The sequence below is a fragment of the Bombina bombina genome, chromosome 4 (assembly GCF_027579735.1).
Source record: "Bombina bombina isolate aBomBom1 chromosome 4, aBomBom1.pri, whole genome shotgun sequence".
In the NCBI taxonomy this organism is placed as follows: domain Eukaryota; kingdom Metazoa; phylum Chordata; class Amphibia; order Anura; family Bombinatoridae; genus Bombina; species Bombina bombina.
Genome location: NC_069502.1, coordinates 39,722,418 through 39,739,562, shown reverse-complemented (window position 1 = coordinate 39,739,562; position 17,145 = coordinate 39,722,418). Strand labels below are relative to the sequence as shown.

At 39.9% G+C, this 17,145-nt stretch overlaps 1 protein-coding gene across 1 annotated transcript in view; it reads left to right on the top strand.

Moving 5' to 3' along the window:
• DTNB (dystrobrevin beta) overlaps positions 1-17,145 on the top strand; it is a 983,126-nt gene that overhangs the window by 946,399 nt on the left and 19,582 nt on the right. Inside the window, exons 17-18 of the mRNA XM_053709466.1 lie at positions 13,172-13,328; positions 16,331-16,420. Of these exons, the coding sequence (XP_053565441.1) occupies positions 13,172-13,328; positions 16,331-16,420 (247 nt within the window). The remainder of the gene's footprint in view (positions 1-13,171; positions 13,329-16,330; positions 16,421-17,145) is intronic.

The following is a 17,145-nucleotide window of genomic DNA, read 5'->3' as shown; positions in this document are numbered from 1 at the left end:
AACGATGCTGCTGACCTAGTCACTTAATGCTTCTGTGGAGTTTGTTGTCACTTGTTTGTCTGGAATGACTGACAAGCCCTGCTCTTCTGTAATCGGTTGCGTGTGAGCAGGGGGCAAGGTTGCACATGCAATCTTAAATTCCAGCAGCCAATGCTCCTCATGAGGTCCCGAAATGCGTTCGGACAGGTTCTCTCTATGAGTATATTGTCTGCATGGAGATTAATAAATGCGTTTGAGTGTCAGAGTATGTTACTATTGACTCCTAGCTGTCTATTGACCCAGTCATCAAAAACTCCCTGCCATAGAGAGAAATCACATTGTTTTTTTAGCACAGTATTATTATTGTAATGTGTCTCTTCATTACATACGGAACCTGTGTAGCAAGATAAACAACTCTCAAGCGAAAATTTGCCTTTTTTTTTTAACCTAGGTTTTTTTATTGAGGTTTTCAAAACATACATGCAGAAATAAGACTTTAACATTCCAAAAACTTTTTACCTTCAGGTCAATCGAGAAATTTGCACCTCCATTAACATAAATTGTCAGCATTTCTCGCATAGTGGCATACTAAAAAGAAAAAAGAGAGAAAAAAAAGGAAAAGCAGATAAGATATCTGTCGCTGACTTATATTGAAACCGACTAATGGAGTGTGCTGTCCAATTAGATTTTAATAAAGGTACACTAAAGAATAGCCTAAAGTAATGTTAAGTCTATGTGAGTGGGACCTCATTTTCTATATTATAAATTGTGTTATGGCAATTATATGATATTGTATAATAAATCTGGTAATGTATGTAAAATTGGGGAAATCAGCAGGCAAGAGCTGCTTTAAGTTGTTGGGGGGAGAGGGGGGGTGGGCGTTCTAATTGTTGATATAGGTGATAGGTAGTTAGGAGTTTAATATTGAGCGCCGATTAACCCCTTAATGACCACAATGTACCCTGTATGTCACTGGTCGTTAAGGGTTTTTTCAGGACATAATAGCACAAGTCTAGCAAGAACACACTATTAATCCACTCCCTCCAGCAGGCTTTGTGGAATAGAGCAGTCTCAACACTGGTGGCAAGACCGTGCTATAAAACAATCAAGTCCCAAAAAAAGGCCAGCGACATACAGGGTACGTCGCTGGTCCTTAAGGGGTTAAAATGATCAAGATAACTGAAGGCTGTGTGAATATAATTATAATATGTAGAACAGTAGCATGAGTAAAATATGATATATGATTGGTAAGGATTGGGTAGGTCACCCTTGGGTCTTTGTTTGACTCAGAGCATGTGAGCTATAGTGATATTTATACTGTTAGACATAATAATGGGAAGCATATGGTAGAACACCCCTGGGAGAACTTTCCATCAGAGTAGGTCATAAACAATAGGCAATAAGTAAACCGTAGTGTCCATATATCAGGGCCTGGAAGGCTATAAATAAATAGACATTCCAATATATAACATTTGAGGTGAAATCCCCAGACTGTAGAGACCTATAAAAGGTTCCGTATGGTGATCCCTTCTACTAATGGAGTCCCAATGCTACCAATAAGCCCATGAGATAATACAACCAGATGATAGAAAAGAGGAAGAGCATTAATTGTGCCCTATCTTCATGCCCGTGTAATAGCTTAAATGCAGCAGGCCTCCCCTTTTAATTGCTATGCTGCCCCGGCCGCTGGCAGCATTACCTTATAGATTACTTATGAGGTTATAGAGGGTAAGGTCTTAGAAAGGTTCTGCGAGTCATCAAGACTAGGCACTCAGCTTATGCAGATACTCATTTGAATGGGAGCATAAGGTATATAAAGTACAGGTGGCCCTCGTTTTACAACGGTTCAATTTACACCGTTTCAGAATAACAACCTTTTTTTCCAGTCATGTGACTGCTATTGAAAAGCATTGAGAAGCAGTGCATTTATTAAAATAGCCAGAAGGTGGAGCTGTCCGCTTGTGTTGCAGCAAAGCCAAGCAAGCTGAAATCAGTTTAACCAGACCTGAGCTATCGAGCAGATTTCAAAGGAACAAGATCTTCCTGTCTATAGTCCAGATTGGAATGCATAGAAAGAACTGTTTGCAGAAAAATGCAAGTGAAGTCTGTGTTGTGTGATAATTTTATTAGTTTTATAATGCTGTTTAGCAAATGTTTTTGTTCATTTAACTTAGTTTAATTATATATTCTGTGTTGTGTGATTATTTTATTAGGTTTATAATGCTGTCTAGCATTTAAAGTCTTCATTTCAAAGGTTTTAAAATAATGTATAAGGTGTTACTTATGACAATTTTAAGAGGGGCCTGGAACCTATCTCCCTCACTTCCCATTGACTAACATTATAAACTGGGTTTCAATTTACAACGGTTTCGATTTACAACCATTCCTTCTGGAACCTAACTCCGGCGTAAACTGAGGGCTACCTGTATAATAGCCAACATAATAACATAGTAGCTTGGAACATAAAATATAGATTAAAAAGGGGAGCGAAGTGTGTGTAGAAGCCTTATTGCAGTATAGAACTAGCTAAAATTTGTCTCCAATGGAAAGATATATACCCATGGGCTGTTTTACCATTATGTAAATATATAATCAGCCGCATAAAGGACTAACCCAGGCCTCTGAGTTTGAATATAATGATCATAACCAAGACAAAGTAATAAATATCCATTGAAAGTATCATAATATATGCAAGTGTGGAGCTGGAGGAGTCCCATATTAGGTGTTGTCAAAAGAGTACTACACGCCATTAAAAAATAAATGTGAGGAGATACTGTGGCTTACTTTAGCTCTAAACATCGCATGGAAAAACATTTTGATATCATCTAAACAACCGAATATCTTATTAAATCAAAGAGGTTATCCTAAATATATATGATCATGTCCTGCAAAGTCTTAATTATATCCCCTTCTGGGCGGGAGATTAACGTAACTGTCCCAGAATGAGTTTTCTCGGCATATCCCATTGCCCTTAAATAAATAAAAGCTATGCCTGATGAACTAAGTAAAATGGGGATATATATGCTAAAATAGGCAACGAGAAAATCATAATATATTGAATGATGTGGTTTATGCTTTCAAAGAATAGGGTATAAGGATAATAAAGTGATAAACCAAATAATCCTTAAAACATAAGCCCTAAAAAAGCTTAAAATAGTGGAATAAAGAAGCTTATGGAAACCAAACTTAATAGGAAATATATGAATTTATTAAAACACTAAATAACATAAGGTGATATGCGTTGATCAGACGCAATAAAACAGTGTAGTAAACATAAAATGAGCTAAAAAATTATTGTAACATAAATTGCAACATAATTTAAGAACAAGGTGAACAATCGTTACAAGCAGGATGGTTTATAAACCAAATGGACACAATGTTGGCAACGATGATTCAGATGGAGATGAGCCAATGATATTTGATTGAAGAACTCAGAGACCGAATATCAAATGGAGGAGCTGGAACACACAAAGATCCAGATCAAAACAGCGGAAAAGATACCAGACAAAAGGTGTTCACCTTTACTTACACCGGGAATGATATCAAGGCATGTGTTTCTCCCCTCTGTGGCGTCCTTACTGGCAACAGCAGTCGATTCTCAGTGCGGAGTTCTAGTATGGCGGTGCAATATCAGCATGATAACTGCAAAAGCTGCTTCTGCCGATGGTGAATAGCTGAGCTGACTGTGTATGGAGGCCTTCGAGGGACAAGTAACTTCTTGGAATAGAAATAGGAGCAACACGTTTCAACCCGTACTGGGTCTTTCTCAAGCTGATTTATGCTTTAAATCCTCTGCAAGCTGGGCAAAGTTCCTCATACTCTTCTGAGGCAGATGTTTAAGATCTATTGGGGGTATCATTGCAGTGCAATTTATGAGATGGCAGAAATAATTTTTGAGTGAGACTGACATCTCTATATATTCATTTATTGAGTGGCAGATAAACCCCAAGTTATATACTTGACAATAGGATTGGTCATATATGCTATCTAATTAACTTGAGAAAAGCAAGGTATTGATGAATACTGGGAGACCTGCTGGTTTCTACACAATTCTATGACATTTAAATGTTGAGATATATAGATATTTCTGGGTAATAATACTGTAGTATGATGTTACTGTGAGAATCCCAGGATGCCAGATTGCAAGCGTTATTTAGAGTTAGATTAATTCAAGGCAAAGTAAGTGATCAGATACAGGACACAGTAAACATTTAACATATAAATCAAACATTCATGAACTTATTAAACAGCAGTGTTAACATTAGAAACCGATATGGCTATAAAGGTATTGATAGATGTCTATAGTTGTAAGTTTAGTGGCGGAGAGTCTCAGGTACACTGAGGATTCATCTCCCACTCACTACAAAGTTCCCTGCTGCTTTAACCAACTCCGACTGCGTAAGGGGAACAGCAGTAAGGGCATTCAGCATGACCAATGCATTTTTGTGTCCATGATGCTTGGGCAAACCTGTTTGTCTTATCTCCATTGTGATGTAGTTGCTGTTAGCAGGTTAGCGAGACCCCTTACCTCCCGATCCAGCTCACATACCAATCTGAAGGTTCCTGTGGTCCTGCTTGAGATGTCACCAGGAGTGAGCTGCAGGTTTACAATTGATCCGCCATTAGTGGAAGTCTGTTTTGTACCTGCAGGGGTCTGAGTTCCTCCTCCAAGGCCGTTATCTCTCATAATGTAGGCCGCTTCTCGGGCGTATAGTTGGATTGTGCAGTCCCTCTTGAGTAGGTCCCGTATACCAGAGTACTCACTTGGAGCTGAGCTGGGATATCGTGTGGAGCTGGTAAAGCCATAGGTGGTATGTCCCCCCTGTGTGCGCAAGATGCCACAGCACGATGTCACCTCAACTTCTAGCTTTGTCGGCTCAAGGTAGAGGTCTGATGCTCGCCCTAACTTACAATACCTAGAGTTCAATGCAAGTCTGCCAGAGGGGATCTCTGTATTTTCATAAAACTTGGATGCGGGTGTAGCGTAGGCCCTGCTACGTTGTACAGGGTCAGTGCACTTGGCTAAATGTTCCAGCGGCGGCGTGAAGGCAGATAATAGAAGCATTAGGTCCCCTTTCAGGCTCTGATAGTGCCTCTCTAATAGTTGTTGGGTGCGTCGTTCCCATGAGTCTAGAGCCTCCATATCAGCAGTGCCGTTTGGGTGTAGGTAGCCTCTGGTGACTCCATGCGGCGTAGCTTAGGAGGAGATATCAGCTATGCGTTCACAGAATAACATATCTCTGGTTTCTTTAGGAGCATATTAGATGATGCCTGTTTTCTAATATAACAAAACAGAAATTTCAGCCCTTTATGCATAGATTAAGCCATATAATTCTATCTAAGAGCCTGGAGCTTCATAAAAACATGTCCGACTGTCTCCATAGTTGGCTCCGCCCCCGAAATGTGCCTTTTTAAAATTGCCCCTCTTGTACAGCTGCACTGCCTGCTTGGGCCTTGTACAATATACTTCCATTAGCAAACATTATTACTGTTTTTCATTGGCATACACACATATGCTGTGAAGGTCTGTGCACCAGTATTCAAACACCATGCCTGCTCAGAGATGACAGTGGTGTCTGTGAAGATGTCATTTGTGTCATACAAGGTGTGGTGTTTTCTTATTAGTGCAGGGCCCTAACAGCATATGTGCATATGTCACACAAAAAACAGTATTAACTTTTATTTCATCAGGTGGTGAGAGTCCACAAGTCATCCCGTGTGTAAATTCCCCTCCTGACCACTAGGATGAGGCAAAAGACACCCCAACACACTAGAGTTTTAAATGCCTTCCACCCCCTTGATTTTCATTCATTATCTTGTGACTCCTTGAGGACAACAGATTTTAGACTTTCTTCTTGTCTTTCTAATTATTTTTCTGGTCCTCGAAAGGGTCAGACAGCTACGACTGTTACTTTAGCTGTCTGGCTTAAAGCTTTAATTCATAAGCGTATTTGATAGCGGACAAGGCTCCCCCTGAGCGCATTACTGCTCATTCTACTAGAGCAGTTGCAGCTTCTTGGGTTTTTCGTAATGAGGCTTCTATTATTTTAGTAAGGCAGCTTCTTCTGTAGTGCCTTAATATTAACATCCTGCCTTCACTGTTTGTCCCTCCCTGTGTAATGGCGATCTTGTGGACTTCCAGTGTCTGATGACTCGTGGACTCTCACCATCTGATAAAAGAAAACAACATTTATGCTTACCTGTTTTGGCCTTTATATCCCTTTACAATAGGATTTGGCTACAGATGTCATTTTGAGGTAAAATATCTTCCCATTTTTGTGATATTTTCAAGTCCAATTTAGAATATGGGCAACATGTCCCTTTAATTACAATCAACAGAGCAAAGTTTTGTAAAAAAAAACTAAATAAATAAATAAGAATATTCCCCCACTGTACGTTTATATAATGCCCCAGGGCAACGGGTAGTTCTTTGTCACTGACTTCATATTAAAGGGACACGAAGCCTAAAGTTTTAAGATAGAGCTTACACTTTTACACAACATTCCAATTTATTTCTATTATCTAATTTGTTTTGTTTTCTGTGTATCCTTTTGTTGAAAAGCATACCTAGGTAGGCTCAGAAGATGCTGATTGTTGTCTCGTCATTGGCTTTCAGCTCGCTCCCAGTAGTGCATTGTTGTTCCTTCAACAAAAGATACCAAAAGAATGAAGCAAATTAGATAATATAAGTAAATTGGAAGTAATTGCATGATCTATCTGAATCATGAAAGAAAACTTTTGGGTTTCATATCCCTTTAAATGATTTAGGCACCTGTGTTTGGGTTTCATATCCCTTTAAATTATTTAGGCACCTGTGTTTGGGTTTCATATCCCTTTAAATGATTTAGGCGCCTGTGTTTGGGTTTCAGATCCCTTTAAATGATTTAGGCGCCTGTGTTTGGGTTTCATATCCCTTTAAATGATTTAGGCGCCTGCCCCTGACTGCAAACATCTAATTAGCTAATAAACCTAACATAAGCTGCTATACTCTAACGCATGCTGTTCCTGTCTCGCTCTGTGTTCCCAGCCTGCACTGTGGAACTTGTCTGCAAGCTTCTTGCATTTTCCTAATGATTTTTTTACTTTTTTTTTCCCATCACTTTTAATTATATAAAGCAAGAAATGTGCACAAGAAGAATCAAACTACATAACCAGTTGTAAATAAAGCACAAACATGAAAGCACATTAAGACATAAGAAGAAGAATATACAAAGAAGGGGGGTATTAAATGGGAGAACGGATCAGGGTAGGAATAACGGCACGGGAAAGCCCAAACTGTCAGTATCTGCGCCCCTTAGGCTATATTAGCCAGAGATTGCTGAACTGTTCTTTTGTGTGTCTGAGAGAGAGTGTGTGTATATGTGTGTGAGTGTATGTATGTGTATATGTGTGTGAGTGTATGTGTGTGTGAGAGAGTGTGTGTGAGTGTATGTATGTGTATATGTGTGTGTGTGTGTGAGAGAGTGTGTGTGTATATATGTGTGTGAGTGTATGTATGTGTATATGTGTGTGTGTGTGTGACGTGTATGTATGTGTATATGTGTGTGAGTGTATGTGAATGAGTGTATGTGTTTGTGAGTGTATGTATGTGAAAATGTGTCTGTGTGTGTGTGTGTATTTGTGTGTGAGTGTATGTGTGTGGTTTGTGTGTGAGTGTATGTGTGTGTGTATTTGTGTGTGTGGTTTGTATGTGTATATGTGTGTGTGTGTGTGTGTATGTGTTGCGTTCTTGTGTCAGTGTGTGAGTGAGTGAGTGTATGTGTTTATGTGTGTGTATTTGTGTGTGTGAGTGTATGTGTATGTGTGAATGTATGAATGTGAATTTGCGTTTGTGTGTGTCTGTGTATATGTGTTTGTGTGTGTCTATGTTTGTGTATGTGTGTGTGTATGTATATGTGTGTTTGTGTGCATCTATGTATGTGTTTTTGTGTATGTGTGTGTATATGTCTGTGTGTGTATGTGTGTTTGTGTATGTGCATGTTTGTGTGTATATGTGTGTGTTTGTGTGTGTATTTGAGTATTTGTGTGTCTCTGTCATTCTGATCATTTAATAATTCTGATTATTACAACAGTGCTGTGCTGCTGTAACCTTTCCAGGCATTAAACACAATTATATTCAAGCAATAGTGCAAATATAAAATGTGTTACATTTAGATCATTTTCTTCTTGTAATATGTCCATTTAAGGTTGTTAAATTGCTAATTAAACTAATAGGAAATTCATGTTTGTGCGCAGCTGATCCTTAGGGATAGGTTTCTCATTGAATGACGGACAGATCGCAACCAGCAAGTAAACAGCAGCTTTATTCATGAAAGGAACAGTCAGGGGCGAAACTACAGGGGGTGCAGATGTCGCAGGTGCGACTGGGCCCCTGAGGGTGGGGGCCCAGCTTAAAAAAATAATATATATTTTTTTTTTTTTAAATAAAAAACGTTAACATACCACTGCCTGCACTGATATCATGTGAATGTGACATGACTACAGGGGTTAGTTTTTCTGTTATACCCATTGGTGTTTATGTGTGTGTGTGTATGGTGTGTGTGTGTGTATGTATGTTACTGTGTGTGTATGGTGTGTGTGTGTGTATGTATGTGACTGTGTGTGTATGGTGTGTGTGTGTGTGTGTATGTATGTGACTGTGTGTGTATTTATGCATGTATGTGTGTTTGTGTATGTTTGTGGAACCAGCAAATCACAGACCTTGTTACTACAGCATGGGGGGGGGCAGGGGGTAAACAGTGTCACTATACAGTATCACTATATATAGTATGGGGGGGTGGACCATGTCACTGACTACTGTGGTCACTTTATAAAGTACTGGGCGGGTAGGGTCAGGCCAGCCATCTCACCGGCAGATTACAGACTGTGTCACTAACTTACTATATACAGTACTGGGGGGTTAAATAGTGTCACTATATATACAGTAATAGGGGGTCAGACCATCTCACAGACTGTGGGCACAGGGTACCTCTTTTTGCAGACATGTCATCTGATTCACATTTTTTTCTGTGTTAAATGTAAAAAAAAAAAAAAAATATGTATTAAATTCACCTTTTTTTTTGGAGGGGGGAGGGGTGGTGGGGGGGGGGGCCCTTCTTAGATTCTTGCACCTGGGCCCTGTGGTTTCTAGTTACGCCTCTGGGAACAGTTTATACAAAAAGTAATAGCAGATGAAAAGAGAAAACAGATCTTCAGAATTCAGTGACCTTGGCTAATAGAGCTGTACTAGCATTTAGATAACAGCTGTGTTCTCTACAGACTAGTATTAGGGTTTTCTGTCTCTTTAAAAATCCCGTTAACAATGTGACCAGTGTTATTAGAAGCCTGTGAGTGCAAACAGACTAGTGTCATGCCGACAGCAACATGTCAGCGCAGAAATTAGCGTCTGCGAAATGTCAGCAGGTACAGCACGTATTGCCTAAGTAAGTGCTGACGCATCCCGTCACTTGCTGGCTTTTTTTCTGTGTCCAGGACAAGGCTGCTTCCTTGTGCCAGACTAAGATTACTACTATCCGTTAACCCCTTGTATGCCACACTCGCATTATTTAAACTAGCAACATTGTACTGTCACTACATTTCATGTTGCCATGCGGTTGTGGGAAAATGTAAATATTTAGCCTTTTTAAGACTTTACAAAATATCTTACAAGACAATTGACAATTCACAAATACAAAACAGGCTGACATATAAAAGAAATCAGAAAATAGGAATGTTATTATCGTTAAATGTAATGCACTGATTCTGCAGCGCTACAGGGGGTTAAATTACATAAAGTCATTGTTATCTTTATTTGTATCGCACAGAATCTGCAGCGCTACAGGGAGGTAAAATAAATAAAGTTATTGTTATCTTTATTTGTAATGCACAGATTCTGCAGCACTAAACGGGGGCCGTATCTGTAAAGCCGTACAGGTGGCAGGAGAGTCGCAGCTGTAAGACTGCAGATGGGCCACTAAGGCTATAGCTGTAAGACCTACAGGGGGCAGGAAGCCTTAGCTTTAAGACTGGACAGAGGGCAGGAAGCCTGTATCTGTAAGACCGTACAGGGGCAGGAAGGCTGTAGCTTTAAGACCATACAGGGGGCAGGAAGGCCGTAGCTGTATAACTGTACAGGGGGCAGGAAGGCCATAGCTGTATAACTATACAGGGGGCAGGAAGGCCATAGCTAGGCCATAGCTTTAAGACCGTACAGGGGCAGGAAGGCTGTAGCTGTATATCTGTACAGGGGGCAGGATGCCTGTAGCTTTAAGACCGTAGAGGGGCAGGAAGGCCGTAGCTGTATAACTGTACAGGGGGCAGGAAGGCCGTAGCTGTATAACTGTACAGGGGGCAGGAAGGCCATAGCTTTAAGACCGTACAGGGGCAAGAAGGCTGTAGCTGTATATCTGTACAGGGGGCAGGATGCCTGTAGCTTTAAGACCGTACAGGGGCAGGAAGGCCGTAGCTGTATAACTGTACAGGGGGCAGGAAGGCCATAGCTTTAAGACCGTACCGGGGCAGGAAGGATGTAGCTGTATAACTGTACAGGGGGCAGGATGCCTGTAGCTTTAAGACCGTACAGGGGCAGGAAGGCGGTAGCTTTAAGACCATTTTTTTACATTTTGGCAGCCACCAGAGGGCGCTACAGCAGAGTGCTATTGAGCGTGGGAAATGTCATTACAAGGAGTAAAACATTAGCATTTGAGAGGATTTCTGAGTGTGCACTAAACCACTATGCACAGTGTGAGACAGACTTGGCACTTTAGTTTGTACAGTGTGTGTCTGAGTCAGACGGCAGATCACTTTCATTTGCAGAGTAGGTAGGACTTACTTAGTAAATGTTTTTTATTTATTTGTGCAATTTCAGTTTTGTAACTTCAGTGTGGTAATTGTGTGGTGGGAGCCAGGGAGCCATAAAAACACATTTTTTAGCAATATACAGCAGTGTAACTGTTTATGATTATTTGACAATGCTGTAGAAATTCTATATTTAAAACCATGCAGAATTGTTTCCTCCTCAATACACAAATGGTAGGTGCCCTTTTGGCAGATATGATTGTTTTTTGTTTTTTTTATAGATATATATATATATATAGATATATATATATATATATATATATATATATATATATATAATTATATATATATATTACATTCCAGTTTACTGCCACTTTATGCAAGGACTTTCCAGATGCCAGGAGGCATTGTATCTAAGATTTTTACATCTGCAAAAAAATGTTATACTCTCAGACTAAGAGTGTTTGAAATGAGACAGGTTAAATTAACACTGTTCAGTTTACACTACAGCTGACTTAATTGTAAAATAGATACAAACAAGCCTAAATCCTGCATTTAACCAGATGTAATGGTATGAGACTGAATACCACAGCTTATGGTTCCACCAAGACCATATAGAGTACAGCATTTTCAAAATCCATAAGTACAGCTGACAGATGGGAACATTTGTACACCAGATTTGAAGTGATGCTCTTGGTTGGGGAAAATTGGGGGACCATAAACATATATCAACCTTTCAAAAGTACTTCTTCATCTACCAATTCTGACAGATCAATAATGTACAATTTTGAATTCACAAAAGTTTTTTGTTTTGCACATTTACAAATATGATTCTTTAAAAAGTGATCTCTTAATTTCTGCTATTTTTTTTATCATGCATGACACACAGTGTTTATTTAGGGGATGGCAATGTGTAGAAATGTTACCTCCTGTGAGTGTTTCTGTGGGTGTCTGTGTTTGTCTTTGTGCTTTTGTTGGTGTCTCTATGAGTGTGTATGCATTTTTTCTGTGGATCTCTCTCTGAGGGTGTGTGTGTCTGTCTGCATTTTCTGTGGATCTCTCTGTGAGGGTGTGTGTGTGCATGTATGTCTTTGTGTGTTTTCTGTGGGTATCTCTCTCTGTGTGTATGTCTTTGTGTGTTTTCTGTGAGTGTCTGTGAGTGTGTATGTCTTTGTGTGTTTTCTGAGGCTGTCTCTGTGGATGTTTCCTTGGGTGTATGTGCAAGTTTCTGTTTGAGTTTGTGTGGGTGTGTCCATTGTCTGTTCCTTTTTAGGACATTTTGACCTTACCACTGATTATTCACATCTTTCTACAGACTTTGAGACTAATGAGACCTTTCCGGAAGTCACCAATCCACCACTTAACCTTTAAATTATTGTTTAGGCAGTTCAGGGCCCTTCCTTTCAGCCACTGCATGCTGTTGTCATCATTTAGTTGGCATCTTCCATCACAAAAAGATAATCAGAATTCGGTTAAGTAAGGGGCCCCAAAATTTCTAGTGGCGGCCCTGTTAAGATAACCATTATTTATCAATGTATTTTTACTTAGTCTATTGTAAAGGATATTAAGAATTTAGAGTAAAATAAAACAACGTGAATTGTAAGTTAATCTCATAGAGCACAAATCTCATTAATAGACAAGCACGGCAGAAAATTCAGTAACTGTATTGCTTTAATTATCTTGTTACTTTCTTCATTAAATAAGATTAAATTGCAAATCACAGAGGAATGGCACAAGAATATGTAATTGTCTCTGTTAACCCCATGGTTGTCATAGGGCTTATAGAAAGAAAAAAAAGCAGGGCTTATCTATTTTTTGCAAACTAAGGCACCAATAGGAGTTATAGGGTTGATAGGTCCCCAGGGCCAAACAACAGTTCCCAAGAGCCAAAAACGGCCCTTGGACCCTGTAGCCCCTGCAAGAGTAAAACATTGAATGTTGCTTGTGTGCAACATCTGATGCCCCTCTCAGCTGCACTATGTTATATGGTTTACCACGTGAGCAGCGCTCTCCTCGCTCATTTTGGGATATTTCTAATTCATATAAATGGCATAAGCATCCCGCACGGACAGTAATACCATAGCGACTGGTGTCTGCTCTGCCCATTTAGGAGGCCACTGGCCCTACACACACCATGAACCTGACCTTTATGTGCTTCTAAAAAAATACTGTTTAAATGTAAGGGGAAACTACCAAAAAACACGTGATTATATGCTTCTGGGTCTTCAAACTATCTTGCTCAATGGCTGATAGGAGCAGCTCCAACATAAAAAAAAAGCTGGTTTATTCACCACAGGATTATCTATTATTCATTTCTTTTTTTAAAGGTAGCACATTTTACATGTATACAGTGTATAGTTAACTTTATGTTGCTAACTGCTTAATGAGGTGACCATTTGGTCTGTATGTTTTATAGGCACAAGCTGCTGGCTCTCCGCACTCCTCGCCAAGCCATGGAGCTAATCGGCCAATGCCCATGCCCGTAAGGTCCACATCTGCTGGTTCCACACCTACCCACGTACCTCAGGACTCACTAGCTGGTTTAGGAGATGTGCATGAGGCTTTTTCACATGGTAAACTCACCTTTACTTTCTCATGTAATAAATATTTTTTTTTTATATATATATTTTTATTGAGGTGAATAGAAACATATACAGTGCAAGCTAAATTGACAAAACTTAAAAATTACAGCCCTTGAGGTAAGTTCACATTGATAGAATAATGTCTCAGATACATATAAATCCAAAAGTTAAGTAGGCAAAAATAGCTATAACGTCATTATACCAATTATATCATCCTCCTCTGGAAATAGTAGGTCACTCTAGGACCAGAATAAAATAATAACATTCAATGGAGGTAAGCTGATCCATAGCCACTCTTGGGCTTGGTAGAACATATAATTGTTAATGTATATATCACAGCAAATTAACAGGTATATATGAATACAACTTGTCCAGTATATATCAACCCAACTCAATTTGGACCTTTATAATTAGCAGTTAAATAGAAATACTTATAGGAGGTGAAGAAGTTTCCCCCAAAAGTATATAACGCATTCTGACATAATAGGGTATGTTAGACCTGAGATATTTTATGACTTTGCATGGCAAACAACCACCAGCATATACAAAGGGTTGCTAAAATTGATATTAGTTGCTATTAAGCCATTTGTAGAGGGGGTGCCTAGGGGCATATGTATAGTAATTATAAGTGAGTTACATAGAATAACCAAACCCAACGTGGATAGGTTCCAGAAGGAGCACAGAGGCATAATATTCAGAGAGGAAGCAATGCATCAACTAAATATCAAATCTGTAGTACAACGATATACATACGAAAAGGCAGAAATATACTCATATAAATTAAAATATGGGATCTCCATGGTAGGGGCGTTGCTCCATTAATCTTATATAGCTTTAATAAATCTAAAGAGCGGCATTAACCAGTATACAGGGGAAATCTCATCTCAGGTAAATCAGTAGCCCAATTGTACAAAAATAGTTTACATGGATACATAGAGCCTTTTTAATAAGTGTCCCAACCTGTCCCATAAACTCAGCCGCAGTCTACAGGGCAAGGCCTATCACTCAAACTTTTGCGGGATTACAGGGGCTCTGAATTCTCAGGCCAGGAGTGCTTTAGTTCATGGAAAGAAAAAAAAAACAATGAGAATACAATATAAATCATGTATAGAAACTATTCTATTAGCTCTGAGCCTCAACCATATATCCTGTAAGGATTAAGAGAGAGATATTTCAAGGGGGGTCATCCTACAAGGATTTAATGGGGTCAATTCGTAGTAGTTGTTAGTAGCATGTACTATAGTTTTAACATGCATGAACTGCAGATATTGTTAACTATGTTGAATAGCTCTTTTATGGTGGTTAATTAATTAGGCGCTCTACATATATTCTAGGTAAAGTTGGATTACCAACTTTCCTCTCATATACCCTCTGCAAAACAGATCAACATAGTAAAATATATAATAACATGCAAAACAGTCATATCAGAACACATTGAACACGGTGTAGGCAACTGTCCCCCTATTAACAAGTTGGGAGTCCTTTTAGCATGAACCATAACAGTCCTAATTTGTACCGGGCAGGTACAGGATGTGTCTCCCAAGTCTAAAAGCTGGTATGGGATGCCTTCTAACTTATCCTAGCTTCAATATGAGCATTCATTTGACCAAATCCAACAGTTACACGCAGTAATCAGTGATAATAGTGTGATCGTTCAAACGTAGTGCTGCAGACAGTTGATCACCTCGTTTCATATAGTGCATCTATTCCACCCAGCCTCCTAGGTCCCTAATCGAGGGCCGCTTGTGAGTGGTGGTGCAGGGGGGAAGCCTCCCCGGGTCCCATAAGGCTCTCCAGCCAGCTAGAGGAAGAGAGGATAGCACCTCAGTCAGCAGGATGGGTCTTGGGAGCCCATGAAACAAAGTGCCTCTAGCTCGTGACAAAGTTCTGGTTGAGAAGGCAGTTGCATGAGAAGGGGGCATCGTATTGAGTGGCCCAGCAATCAGATCCTTGCTCTTATGCCCTCGTCGGCCAAGCGATTCTAGGATGCGCTGCTTAGTACCGGGGTTGGTCACCACAGAGGTTGAGATCACACAGCTCCCAGTGTCAGTTAGCGGCTTCTGCTCCTTAAGCTTAGTACATCCTTGTACATATAGGGCGCGGGTGTCTGCTGCTAAAGGGCCGCTCCATGAATCGCTTAAGTGTCGGTTCTGATCCGGCTTAGTAGGAGCCTGGGGCAAGGGGTCTAACAAGTTGGGGATAAGCACTTGGGTACTTGTAACAGGCTTCACCGGTAAGGCTCTTGGAGGTATGCATCGAGAACCAACTTGTTGAGTTAATGCACGTAGGCTTCCCCACTCCTCAGACCACGCTTGCATCAGTTTCTCATGGTGTTCATTCAGAAAGCAGGTCATTGCTTCTAGTAGAGTATTGATAGTAGTCGCCATCTTTGTTAGGTGCGTGTGTAACTAGAGAGTCTTTTAATCCCCCATCAGTCGTCGCACTAATGCTTTTCCTCCTCTTTGTCCAAAGTTATGATTAAAGAACTGTCCAGTTACTATAGAACTGGTTTGATAACCCAGGGTCCTGGGGGGGTATATTGGCGGCAGCTTTGACAACACTGTCAGTCTAGAGAGGCCTCTCAGTCTCGTAGCTAGCTGCAATGTAATCAGCTGAGGAACATAGGTAATCCGTTATGGATAAGGTGTCTCCAGGCTCTTCTCGGGTAGCACCAGAAAGTGTAACTATGATTCCCATAAAAGAAAAATAAATTATAGTTGAAAAATAACTCTAAAATAACCTTGTAAGACCTGGAGCTCCTCAAACACACGTCCTACCTCAACAGCTATAGGCTTCGCCCCTCATGTAATACATATTTGATTATATGAAAAACAATTACTTTTTTCTATGATAATCACCCACTATTGACTTATTTTAACATCCATTCATTTAATATTGGTTCTAAATGTCAATCAGTTTGCAATAGTTATATAATGTGTTTATAGAAAAGGAAGTAAGTGAAATGTACAGTTATGTATCACATATTGTTCCAGGTACAAGAAGAAACCTCCGCAATGATTTACTTGTAGCTGCTGACTCAATTACCAACACCATGTCTTCCCTGGTAAAGGAGCTGCATTCAGGTATGTGACAAAGGAGCCTGAGATCACGTGGATAATCAGTGGGAGGTGTTTTGTGCTCTGGGTGTGAGGTCCGTATGGTGGGCTGTCGTGATCTTGGCAGGCTACATACATGTTGTAAATACAAACAGAAAGAGAAGCGCTCAACTAGGAACGAACAGCACAGTACATACATGTTGTAGCAGTTTGTGGAGAAGAATGATTAAGGGCCTGGGTTACGTCAAAAGCATTGTCTGTATTTTTGTTGGACACTATGGTTTATATATATTAAAAGTGATTTAAGAAAGTGTTTATACTACTTAGAGTGGAAGAACGGATATTAACTAAAATATGGGAACAAGGGAGCTGATGAATGCTTGAGTAATGCACAGACCTAACACTACCATTAAATATTCCATGGCTTATAGTTCGGAAGATGACCATGCTCCTACCTGCCCTGCAATATTTGTTCCTGAATTAGGAGGTCCATCCCATTGTCATTGGTTACTCTACTAATGTTCTGCTACTGGCTAAACCCTATTATTCACTGATTGGAAACATCACTGCACTTAGCAGACTCGGGAAGCCTGCAAACCTCATCTGAAGGCATACTAGGACTCCTTAGTACAGTTAGTTACAATTATGCATTTTTCAGAGAATTAGAACTATATTACATTCACACTAATAATATATGGGTTTTGTGCATGCTGGTCTACAATACAACATTATTCCAATCTAAACACTTGTAT